The following is a 13,746-nucleotide window of genomic DNA, read 5'->3' on the forward strand; positions in this document are numbered from 1 at the left end:
GGTGAAATCACCTTTTCACCACCCGGGCTACAAAAAAAAAAAAAAAGCTGTCTGTGGGTGGGTTTTCTGGGTATGCACCTTAACCCTGGCTGTGCTCAAAGCTGTGACCATGCAGCAAGCTTAAGCCTATAGGGAACCATGTTAAAAATGGTTTTTGAAGCAAAAAGTGGCACTGTGTGCTCATTTGCATGTCATTTCCCAGAATCCCTTGCTGCAGTGGAAGTGCTGTGTGCTGGGTGATAATGGGGAAAGGCGGGGTTGCAGACCTGCCTAAGACATGCAGATGAGCATACAGTTGTATTTACATTTTTATATATATATATATATATATTATATATATATATATATATATTTTTTTTTTGTATGTATCACAGAAGGATGAAGAAGGGAGGGTGGGGGGTTCAAAACTGAAATGTAGACAGGGAAGGGATCTTTGAGGAAAGTATTTTTAGCCAGAGAGGAGAGGGGAGTGTATCTTCTCATCTCCAGGTTCATCAGCTTTATCTTAATAATATAAGCAGGTAATGTGCAACGGTCAAATGTAAAGCAACCACAGCACTCGTTCAATGAGCTAACATATAATGTATTGCACCTTAGGCACAGTGCAGTAAAGGAAGCTCTGTATCAAGCCAAACTTTTCAGGGATATTAGGGGAGTGAAAACGAATTTGGACTTTTGACACCAACCTTGGCAGATAAGTTAATGTTTTGAGCAGTCAGAGAGATTTCAATAATACATATAAATAGTTTAGGAGAAGATTAAAAGAAAAGAAAGCAAAAATGGCCACTTCCTATGATATACAAGGTGTCCGGTTTGTCCTCTGTACCTCCTACTGTTGCTCATGTATGTGTTCCTAGGCTGCTTGTTAAGGAATACACCTTGATAAAGTCCCGTGGGACGAAACATGTCGGTGTGTGGGCTGTGTTTCTGTCCCTGTGCACTTATTAAATAAACCACCCTCAGTTTTAGAACGGAGTTGTGCCCTTCATTCATTTTTTCTACAGGAACCTTCCTGCAGATTTTCAACCCAGCTGTGCTCCTTGCTTCTCTACATTCTGCTTGTTAAGGAAAGGGGAAAAAAAAGGACTTGGGGATTTAGCTCCTTGGAATAGATCCTTTTAGGAGTTGGAGTTGGCAAACGTTTTGTACTGTTACCCATCTCTTTGCTGCTCCCACATAACCACACCCTATGTGGTGCAGGATTGCAATTTAGTGTTGAGTGAGTCATGCCATGTAGCAGTGTGTCCTGTGCAGCAGATTCTTTGACATTTGTGTAAGAGAAAGCTGACATTGTGTAATGACTTTGGGTGGATGTTTCATGCCGTTAGCTCCCTTTTCTCACCTCCACGCTTGGAACATGGTGTGAATCAGCGTGCTCAAATCTGCCCAGAGGGTATAAAAATATCTTTACTTGTCACTCACCCGACTCCAGGGATTAGGGTGGGGCAGAATGAATCACGGCTAAAGTATGACAAGGCATCAGAAAGCGTATTTTACATCGAACAGGTTGTTAAAGCACAAGTCCTGTTTACACGTTATAAAAATTAATATTTTAGCAAGTTACATTTTAGTCTCTTACTGTGATCACACAATTTTGTGGTGTTTCAAAGTTCTAGTAGACACATTGGTCCAGAAGAGGTTTAAACTTGTTGTGGGTTGTGATGTCTTTTTTTTAATGGACCAACATGACTGTTTAGATTAAATGAAAGCAGGGGAGGCCAACTCCAGTCCTTAAGGGCCACAAACGGATCAGGTTTTCCAGATATCCCTGCTTCAGCACAGGTGGCTCAATCCGTGGCTCTGTTTTTGAGCCACCTGTGCTGAAGCAGGGATATTCTTAAAACCTGTTGGTGGCCCTTGAGGACTGGAGTTGGCCACTCCTGAATTACGCATGTAATATAGTGAGCGTGCGAGCGCTACCGTCAATTAGAATTGGCTGTGTCCAGGCCTGACGTTCTATGCTTCGGCCGCGCACTCGCACGGCAGTGAGCGTTGAGCCGGCATATCGGGGGAAAGACCTGAAAAGTATCTTTTTGCGCTGCTAACGTTGCACGTCACGCTCTTTAGCCAATCACAGTGAGGCTGCAATACAGATTGAGAAACGCTAGCTGAATTGCGCATAGGTTCGCTCCTATGTTTCCATTAACATTACAGCTATTTGAACAATTTAAAGTTTTAAAAACCACAATACACTTTAAATGTTTTTTTTTTTTATAATACACAACCACGCCACCGCTTACCACTATATAAACTAAACGCGCGCGCCATGTGCATGCGCAACGCCGGGTGCGTGCCCGCACGCGCACCAGCGCCAACTATAAAACAAGTCTTGGAGTACAGAGCTACGAAAACGTCGCTGTTGTATTATTTAAGTGTACTTCCTTCAGTATTTAGAAAACAGGCTTGCACATCCCAGAATGCCTAGGTGCATGAGTTAAAACCCTGGCCAGGCTAAGCTCTCCTGAAAATGTAGAGGTATGCAATGTTTCAGCAACTTCTTGACATTTTTTTACAATATGCCAATTTTTACAGAGCTGTACATTGCAGAATACAATTTGCCTGAAGATCTTTTGATCCAATAATTTTACCCAAAACGGCAGGGGAACATCTGTAATATCAGTGACCCTTTCTTCTAAACTCTACTTACTGTAGTAGTGTTTCAGCAATCATGTGGGCTTGAAGCCAGGAAAATATTCACCATTTCCTTGCTTAGAAAGCTTGGGGTGCCGCCTAGTAACAGAACAAACCACAGTGAGGGCAGAGAAATACTGGATCGTTTGTATGATATCTAAGGATTTTATGGATTGTAACCAGAACCTGGATATTTATTTAAAGCAGCCTATTTTGATCTGGTTTAATACCTTCGCCGGCCAATTCAGTTAAACAGCAATTCTACTTGTTGCCAAGTAGAACAAAGAAAAACCAGTCAAACAAATATATAAGGGAATCAACAAGTGCACTGTAAAAAATGCACTTAAAAAAGAAGGGTTAACTCAGAAGACCCCATGATGGGGGATACCGAGCAGAGCACCCCGCCTAACGCCCACTGTGAGGCATTAAAGCAGCAATACCACTTGCCTCCTTCTTCTTCTTCTTCTTCTTCTTCTTCTTCTTCTTCCTCCTTGTACAGAAACAAAAAATAAAATACTAAGGTACTCTCTATAAAGAAATCCACTTTGTTGCACACCACCAAATAAGGAAAAATAAATAATAAAAATAAATAACTTTATGAATCAAGGGGTTACATAAAACATATATATCACTTTACAAGTGGAGAACAGTGATTAACATATATACAGGGTATAGGCATAACCAGTGTTCGACAAACCTATACATTTGCTCGCCCCGGGCGAGTGGATTTAACACCTGGGCGAGTAAATATTGGCCCAAGCAGCACACGTTTGGTACTAGGTGGCGAGTAGATTTTTTTGTGTGGCGAGTAGATTTTTTGGTGATTTGTCAACCACTGGGCATAACTACCACCTATGCTCCTTACTATTACTGGTTGAAAAAATACCAGGGTAAGAGGCACAAAATGATTGGACGATGAGATGGAAAACGTCTCAACCAAATAGGCAGGTGTGGCCCGGTAGTTATTAATACGGCACTATTAGTCACCGGGTCACAAACCACCCATAGGGAGAACAGATAAGGTCACCAGAAGGGAGACCATGCATAGGGAACAATGTGATGGCTAATAATTAGCCAGTGTAACTAACAGACCTGGTTGTAAACAACACTACACGCGACTGCGACGGACGGAAAACTAAGTGTAGTGATCGGGGCACTGTCGCATTGACTCCTCTTGACTTAATAGTAATTTCGGTGTGATAGTACCCTAATCGGCACTATCACAATTGAATGAATAACCTTCATAGACTTAAATAGTGTCTTAATCTTTCTGATTGTTTTATTTATTTATAAAACAAATTACCAGGAAGTAACACATCGAGAGTTACCTCTCTTTTTCACGTATGTCCTGGGCACAGAGTTATAGAAAATACATGGTTACATTAAAAGAACAGGGTTATTCCTTCCACGGTCTCTTCTTTCATAAACATATGAGCCACCTACCAGAAGATGTATTTCTCCTTTATCACATGCTCTACATCTCTGTTATATTTACACATAGACTTGTGAGAAGCTAATAGACTTTTTTAGTTTAATATTAACGCGGCAGCGATAGGTCACAGGTGCGTGTGTAATAACTGCTTTATAGATGTAAAAGATAAAAGGAATAGTGTATCATTATATGCGTGCTCCATTTGCACGAATCTTGTCACTGTCAGGGTAGTTGGTACTTTATTCAAAGGCAAAAAGGTTGTAATCTACACTTAAAGGACCTTTTTCCTCTTGGGGATCTCAGTAGATAACAGGCTTTCTGTGACTCGTGTGTGTGTATATATATATCTGTTTTTGGTGATGGCTGATAATTGATTACCATCTGTTTGTACACTGCATTCCAAAAAAACCATTATCTGATGCATTAAAGCAAGCTGTTATTGAAGTCACTGTCTAATCGTGGTAGGCTAAAGTGCTTGGATCAGGGACAGACTCCTGCGGGATTGGGGCGATGGAATTTGAATTAACAATATAATAGATTTATGACCCGATGTTTGTTTTGATGAGGAACGTTAATGCCTTTTTTGTGCTATAGGAGATTGATATCTGAGCCAAAGTTGAGTTCTTAGTGGTTTTTGTGAAGAGACATTTTGGCTGTGGCTGCAAGGATGTTATAATAAGCTTTTCAGTACGCAAGATTTTAGACCTGAAGATATTAATGTGACCGTTTCTTAACAAGGACTGAGCTAACATTCAGTGGAGTACTAAAGTGCTAACGATCTTTGTTTATTTCTCCCCCCTCTCCCACGTTATAGAAGTTGGACATACCGAAGGGCCACTGGATGGGAGTCTGTATGCCAAAGTGAAAAAGAAAGACTCCACTAACGGGAGCACCAGCACCGTCAACGCCACTGGTATCCCTCTGTCTGCAGCACCCAATCATATCGAGCACACCCTCTCGGTGAGCAGTGACTCGGGCAACTCAACGGCTTCCACCAAGACTGACAAGACAGATGAGCAAGCTGCCACTGCAGCTGCCAACCAAGGGTTAACACCTGAGGAGAAGCAAGAGCTTGAACGCCTTCTGAGTGGCTTTGGTTTGGAGTCTGAAGCACCAATGCACAACCTAAAGCCAGGCACAGCTGCAGCAGCAGGAGTGCTGCATGTGGTGCCAGCACAGGTGCATGTCAATGGGATTACTACATCCCCACCAGCTGAAAGGGAGACAGACATTTTGGATGATGACTTACCCAACCATGATGTTCACAGTGTTGGCAGTTTGGGTACCCTGTCCTCCTCATTTAATGGTACCCCTAACATAATTGAAACTGGTTACCTGGAGTCTCCTCAAATAAACATGTCCTCCCTAACCAATGGACCGTCCACTGTTAATGGTATAGACAAGTTGCATAAGCATGGCTTTAATGGTAAAGAGACTATGATTAACGGTGGATATCCATACAACAACCAGAATGTCTTAAGAAACATGGCTATCCATCATCCTCAAGATATAGGGAAACAGATGAGACCATCTGCATCTGCCCATGAAAATCTGGCTGCGTACCAAGTAAGCCAACCAGCAGTGTCCAGTTGGGGACAGCCTCAGCCGACAGCTGTAACACAACAGCACTTATACTATTATGACCCAAATGGGATGTATCGTTCTCAGTCTTTCACAGCTTCAGAGCTTGGGAAATTTGAGACCACTTCACAACTGCCGCAAGCACCAGCCCGGAGTGTAAGCAGTAAAGAGGCAGTACAGAGGGGCCTTAACTCATGGCAACAGCAAGGTGGAAGCAGACCACCTTCCCGCCAGCAGGATGAAACACCTGAGAGTCAAATCATTAGCCAGAGTCCACAGCCAAGCACTTTTCAGACTGTTCCTCAGAGTCAGAGCATCCCTGAGTTCCCCAAGGTGACCTCCCAGAAGGAGATTGAGCAGTCTATTGAAGCACTTAACATGCTGATGCTCGACCTTGATCCTTCGTTCTCACAGATGCACAAGTCTCATAGTGCCCCATTTGCCCCAAGAGATGAGAGAACTATGCCAGTGGCGGGGTCTCTTTCTGCTCAGCCAGCATTTGGAATCTATAACCAGCTATCTCCACAGGTGGCTTCACAAACACCAAGCAGTGCTTATTTCACCACACCACCTGGCATGGGGCAGACCATTGCTGCTTCTATTAGCCAGCCTCATATACCTACTGAACAAGCTCCGAGAACATATTCCTCTGGAGCGCATGAACCAGCTAATAGAAGTCTTGTCGAGACGGAGCGGGGTTTGAGTAATTACAGGGAGCCTTATTCGGCTGGAACATTTTCTCCTTACAGTTATCAGAACCAACAGCCTCCTTCAGGATTAGTGAGAAGTTACAGCTATGGCACAAGCAGCAATCCCTCCTCTTCTGTTCCACCATTATCTGCTTATATGCAAACGGGTTCTCAGCAACCCCTCATTACATCACCTCCATCCCCTGCAACCACCGCTCAACCCCAAATTCCTCTGAAGGTCGCAGAGAAAACAGAAGCTCCTTCCAAAGACCTAGAAGATGAACACTACAATCTGGAAGGTCTCGTGGCCCACAGAATTGCAGGTAAAGAACATATATTGCCACCTTTCTGATATCATGTTTTTTTGGCTAGTAGTTTAGTTTACAGTATCTATAATGGAGATCAGAGCTATAAAAGGAGCTATCGTAAAATACACCACAGCAGTTATATACTCTAGTGACACTAATTTAATCGGGGCCACATGAATCATTGACAAGGTATGGACAACGGTACATAAACCTATGTTCATGATGGGGCAACAACTGGGCGATTAAATCATTACTACAATGATAAAAACAATCGTACCTAAACTCTGCTTTGTAAGATGGGCTTTGAGCTGAAGCAAAAGGTTAATCATTCATTGAAAGATGTGGTTTTTCCCATCATAGACATTAATGAAAGTGCAGTACTCATCTACTTGAACGTTGTGTCCGCTAAAAGACTTTGACAGCTGCATATCCGTGCATAGAAAGACTTTCATTGCCATAGCCCAGGGGCGGCCAACTCCAGTCCTCAAGGGCCACCAACAGGCCAGGTATTGGGGATAGCCCTGCTTCAGCACAGGTGGCTTAATCAGTGGCTCAGTCATTCTGGCTGAGCCACCTGTGCTGAAGCAGAGATATCCTGAAAGTCTGACCTGTTGGTGTCCCTTGGGGGCTGGAGTTGGCCACTCCTGACATAACCCTTGTCCTTTTTCAGTGTCTCCTGTGTGCTGCCGTTTTCATCATTCAAATCCATTTCTCATTTCAGCTAGTCCTTCCATTTCCCCTCCACTTTGCTGATATCATGTGTTTCCTCACTCCACACCACTAAGTATTTAGTCTCTGGGAATCAGAAGCATTTGTCATTTAAAGCAGTGTTATGATTACTGAATGTTCTGGCTAAATATTTGTATGGTCGGTATACAGTATATGGTCATTACAGACCATGTTTGGAATGCAGTGACCACAGACAGAATGTGGTCACGCAAACATTCCATCCAGCTCACCCTCTTTCTGTACTCCCTGGCTTGTGTAGCTGTGCAATGTACTTCATACATTATGAAAGACCCAGAGGGATCAGCAGTTATCTGTGGACAGAATATCATTGTGCCAAACTGAACATCTTGAGACATTCTGCATTCTTGCAGCCTTTCACCTCTGGGCCACATACTGTACAGGGCACAAGACTATTCTTTATTTAGGTATATCTGTCACCAATGAATTGAGTGTTAAAGTTGCCTATTCATTTGGGTAATGAGAATAACCACAATTAGAAGCCAAAGTGGCATGCCTGAGACATGCATTTTGACAAAGTTGTCATCACTCAAAACTCCAGGCGTGTTGGTCCATTAAGTCTCTGGTATTGAGTGGAGAGGTTGCTGTGCCGCTCTAAAACAACATATTTCTCAGGAGTAATTAAGCCAAAGCCGAGGATTTTTTTCTTTCTCTCTCTTTTTTTTTTTTTTTTTTAATTATTTTTAAATGAGAAAATAACGTGATATTATTTTTATTATAGAAGACGGGCACTAGTGATTAATTCTCTGCCATGGATGACTTAGCTTGGATACCGAGCTGCATGTGTTTCTTTTCACGTCCTTACCTTCTGGCGTTACGTTATGAGGTTTATGATGGGGAGAAGGAAAACACGACTGAAGCAGCCATTTAAAAAATTAGATCAACATTTTTTTTGTCTATTTTCTCTTATTTTAGAGTAGATTTGATACTTTTACCTGAAACAAATCACACTGCAAATGTTTGATTTTTAACATAGCAAATCGGGGGCAGGCGTGCTTAACTCAGAGGTTTTCAACTCCAGGCCTCAAGATCCCCCCCCCGCTACAAATCAGGTTTTCAGGATGTCCCAGCTTCAGCACAGGTGGCTGACTGAGCTACTGGTTGAGCCACCTGTACTGAAGCAGGGATATCCGGAAAACCTGATCTGTTGGGAGGTCTTGGGGACTAGAGTTGAGAACCCCTGATGGGAGAGCACAACTAGTTAAAAATAATTGACAACTCCGAGAAACCATGGGTATGGAAAGAATAGCCTTGTAGCTTTCTGCCTTTTAAAACCATCCTAAGGGGTGACATGAATGGGATGTGTTGGCGGAACTTATATGTTTGTTCCGGGGGCCTTTATGTGGAGTGTTAATAAGCTCTGTAGTAAGTTACAATCTAGTAGACACAAGTAAAGTCTATTTTAAAATCACATTTTTTTCAAAGAAAGAAAAGCGACGCGGTTATGAGAGTAGAATGATACTGACCATCGCACGATTTCTGGAAGTGGGGTTTTCCTAAAACGTTCTTTGCATCTCTGTCCTTGTCACTACAAACGTTGGAATTACAGCTGCGTTTCTTTCTCAGTTTGGTATAAGCCCCTAAAATGTTTTTGTTTTTGTATGTTCCATTTTTAAAGATGGACGTTTGGGTGTTAAAGCTGCAGTTCTAGCAATATCCTACGTGTTTTTTTTTTTTTATTAGTTCTGTACTATGAGAAAATATTTGTAGCATTTTTTTTTTTAAAACAACTTTTAAAGACATTTTAATGTATTCTAATGTAACAAGCATTTCTGTTTCTATAGTAACCATTTACAAAGTCACATCTCTTCTGAAACGGGCTCTGGCTCTTGAGCCCTGCCCTCTCTCTATCCGTGCACCAATTGTATCTAGTGACTCCCTGGTCACATGATCTTCCACACAGAACTTTGCATCTTGTATACTCTTCTGCTACACTAACAGAGATTTAATGAACCCCCGAGCCGAATCGTCGCCGATCGATCGGCAGCTTAGCTAATCACTTGTCAGTGTGCAGATTTTATTGATGCACTTATTAAATGCAAAAAAATATATATATATTTTAAACGGCAGCTTGAACTGCATCTTTAATGGATAAAGCTACTGTATGTAGCTGTCCTGCTTTGTCAATGCCATGACTCACTGAGCCACTCCTCCAGCCCATAGATACATGGAACCCACAGGATAAACACAACATCCCTGGAACATACAGAATTGAGCCTTTATGATTTTGGATTGCTGTCTTCAAACGGAAAGGAGGTTACTGTTTTCTGCAACTGAAATGATTCAGAAGAGCAGTGCGACATTCAGTAAGCATGCGGCCTCACCCACGACTCAGCTCAGCTTCTGGAAAATAAGATCCCGTAGCCTCAGAGTAAACTCACTAACCGTGACTCATCCTGCTTGGAGAGGGAACGAGGGGAGTGAGAGACAGGGGAACGAGGGGAGTGAGAGACAGGGGAACGAGGGTTGATGAAGACTTATTTCGAGCCTTTACAGATATAAACTGCTTACACGTCCCTTCATGGGGCATGTAAGGAATTCAACGCATCAGCAACAGTTTTAGGTCTCGGAGACGGAGAGCTGATTTTCTCCCTGTCTACATTTAGATTCAGCCACATGCTTTTTCCACGAGGATGCTAAGCAGGATATATAAAAACATTGGATTTGGAACCCTGACATGAGATACTGTACTACGGTATTGGTTACAGTAGCAGAAATATAATGACATGTTATTGTAATAATAATGACATTTTACTTTTACATCTATAATGCAAAATAGCTGACACTCAGTGTTGGAAAAATGCTACAATAATTCTAATAGCACTTAATAACGCTTAACCACAAAATACAAATAGCTTTACTAATATTAAAATAAATTAGTTAATCAATTTGGTCCAGCTCCTAATTTACCGCTGTAATGGTATTTATATGTGTATATATCACATAAATGCTATCCCCTGTTCCTCTTTTTTTTTTTTTTTCATAAAATGAGAAAAATATATATATTTTTTTGCCTAAATGGACGTAGTGATGACGAGAGAGAGAGAGAGAGAGAGAGAGAGAGAGAGAGATTCAACCCTGTGACCATCAGTGCACTGTTTGGGGATAAAGTGAGGGAGAGACAAGATTCAGGAGTGGGAGGATACCAATGAAGAGGTTTCAGAGACGTCTTACACACATACAATAATTAACCGATGAGTCCTCTACTATTGGATGGGATGTGGCTGGGTTTTTCAAGTGAAATCCAGATAACTTAAAGAACAACAAGGATGGAGTGAGAACAAATATAACCACATCATAATGTGCTCAAGGTCAATGCTGAGAGGTACAAACCAAATACATTTTGGTGGTGCTATAACCCCAAAAACCCCAAAATGAATAAGGGAGAGAAAGAAACCAGCATATAACAATAAATATAGGGTTCCCCTTCTCTTATAAAGGAGGGATGAAACCTATAGGATTCATAAACAGTACTCAAATGCACCTCCATAAACAATCAAACAAAAATATCGGAGTGAGATACAGTCTCAAATATACAAAATGGAATTTACTGAACATATATAACTTGGCCCCCAACTATAAAATCCATATAGTAATTAATCAACGCACGCATGGTACTGGCCAGTTCCCAAGTTCATTCTGATCTAGTTGTACAATGGGACCACCTTCAGTGTCGTGTCCATGTATCCAATGAACAAACACAGTTCCACTGCGCACTGATCATGCTGAATTATAGCTTGTGTGTGAGACACGTCGATTCATAGTGATGTCCTCCGTGTAATATTATTCTGCCAGGGAAAGTCAGTGTTAAACAGAGTGGGGCAGTGCTACTAGACATAGGCACATTTATCGCTGCCATTCCGCTTGTGTTCCCCCTCCCACTTATTCACTTCCTTCGCTTAAAATTACTTTTTACATCCGCAGAAGAGTCACAAATATCCAGAGGAGGCATAACTGGACACGGACCTGCGTATGGCCCCCAAATATGCAACCTGCTCCATGATCCCTGTGCTTTCATCGGGTGTGTCACAACTACTGTTGGCATTCACCTTTTTGTAACGGTCACAGCATACAGTGTACTTGCCACCTCCTTAAGTCTGTGCATAGCTCACTGGCATAGAGCCCTTAGGCTTTAACGGGGATTGGGATCTGGTTGCATGCTACTGCATTGCAAGTGCAAAACCGGCTCGTCTCTGACCATGCTGTCAAAAAATGCCGATGCACGTTTCGCCCATGCCCCGGGGCTTCATCCAGACTCAGAGCTTATCTAGAGGTTATACATTTATTAACTTAAGAACTGTCCAGTAACGTGTTTTTTTTTTTTTAATTACTATATGGATTTTATAATTGGGGGTTAAGTGTGTTCAATAAATTAGATTTGTTATATTTGAGCGTATATCTCACGCCGATATTTTTGTACAATTGATTGTTTTTGGGTAGAAGGTATGTTTTGAGTGCTGTTTATTAACCGCATATGCTTCATCCCTCCTCCTTTTTAGGAGAAGGGGAACCCTATATAGCTTGTGTCCGGAAATCATAATAATGCAGCCAATAAAGAGTTAGAATGCCTCCTGGTGGCTGAAATGTAAGTTCTGGCAAACTAATGTCCGTAGTATTGAGGTGTCTTAATTTTTAGTTGAGTGACTTAGTAGTTAAAGGTTGTAAAACCATACAGGAGCTGGGTTAAACCTCTAGTTAAGATGAAGTGATGCTGGTGTTATGCATCAGGTAAATAGAGAGATATAAAAAATAACAATTTCAGAGAAAACTACGGAATAAACCCTGGACTAGCAGGACATGTTCAGAGGTACATGGAACTATTTGACCACCTTGGTTGGCAATGGGTTTTTGTTAGGAATTTGGACACCATTCAGCAGTTCCTTTTTTTTGGAGTGAAGAAGTGTCTTTATATGGAAATCATCGTCAGGTAGTCTGCATCTGTGAAAACAAATACCTTTTTGCACCTCAGCCATTAGATTTCAGCACACACACGTTTCCAAAACAATGAACTCCTTGGGGCATTAAAAAGATCACATATGCCAACTTTGTAAGATCCGGCTGCAGGGAGGTGGGAATCAAAATGCAACCAGTTATTATTATTATTCATTATTTATGATAAAATAATTGCACTTGTGTAGCCCTGTTCACCAAAGAAACACTTTACAGTTATGCTTTATTCAGTAGTTGCATTTTATCACTTCTGAATTGAAATTGTGGCAGGCTTGCCTACAGGAGGCTCCACAGGTCAATCCCAGAACAGTTTGTCTGCTGACCAGATGCTTCTGTTCAAGTGGATTTAAACAGCTCTCTGACATTGCTGATAAACCAAAGAGCAACAGAGAATAAATCTGTTTAATACACGATAAAGGGAGAGAGTACAGTACTCAAGACAGGTGGAAAAGGGAGGCATACAGTATGTAATAATACTGCATGTGCCAACATACTGTATAGACAACACAACTCTGAGTCCTAGTGAACTGCTGGACAACAGTTTGTCTCTTCATGCCTTGGAGGTGGAACTGCCCTAGTCTGCACCAAACACATGAAGGATGGTGACCCAGATTATCAAGACACTGATGTAATTCTGTTTTACATAGATGAAAACCTGCAGCACTCCAAAATACTACTTAATATATTAATACAAGCTTGATGTAATAATTGCCCTTGGTATTCAGTAACTACTTGACATGTAATCAATGCATGAGTCTTTAAAATGTGGGTTTATTATCTACAGCTTCTGTTTTACTATTTAATTGAAGTTATGCCCACTTCCCAAGGCAGCATGTAAGAACTATGACTTGCAAACATACATTGCCCGAAACATAGTCCTCGATCATCACCAACCTAGAATGTTAGTATGACAACCTGGATAAAACCAGTGGGTTTTTAAATCCAGTACGTAAAGAAGGGTGGAGTCGCCGTGTTGGACCTTTCTTCCATGCAGTAACACAGGAGGGAGTAGGGGGTCTGATACCTTTTAATGGACCAACAAGTCGTTGATACCTCTCGGGGTCCTTCATCCGGTAAAAGTGTCCTTCATCCGGTTACCCAATGAAGGACCCTGGGAGGCTACTTGTTGGTCCAATAAAAGGTATCCTACCCCCTACTCCTTCCTTTATTACTCATCCAGTACTACCATCCCTTTTGTTCCCTTTTTTTAACCTGGTTCTATAGTTCTTTGCAAAGTCTATTGGAAGATTTCTATTTCAGAGGAAAATGTATATCCAAATATATATATAAGAGCAAAGGGCAGTTGGCACACTGTAAACAGATAGTCCACTGATGCTTGTCCCATATATGCACATACACAAATAGATTTTACCAGATGGAGGTCCAGGAAAAAAACGAGACAGCACAC

The 13,746-nt window shown here is 41.7% G+C and overlaps 1 protein-coding gene across 15 annotated transcripts in view; it reads left to right on the forward strand.

Annotated features, from left to right (window-relative positions):
* Positions 1-13,746, forward strand: part of TNS1 (tensin 1) — a 421,249-nt gene that overhangs the window by 362,665 nt on the left and 44,838 nt on the right. For all 15 annotated transcript variants that reach the window (XM_075609700.1, XM_075609701.1, XM_075609705.1 and 12 more), the window contains one exon: positions 4,878-6,656. In XM_075609700.1, the coding sequence (XP_075465815.1) occupies positions 4,878-6,656 (1,779 nt within the window). The remainder of the gene's footprint in view (positions 1-4,877; positions 6,657-13,746) is intronic.

This window comes from Ascaphus truei, chromosome 7, assembly GCF_040206685.1.
Source record: "Ascaphus truei isolate aAscTru1 chromosome 7, aAscTru1.hap1, whole genome shotgun sequence".
NCBI lineage: Eukaryota > Metazoa > Chordata > Amphibia > Anura > Ascaphidae > Ascaphus > Ascaphus truei.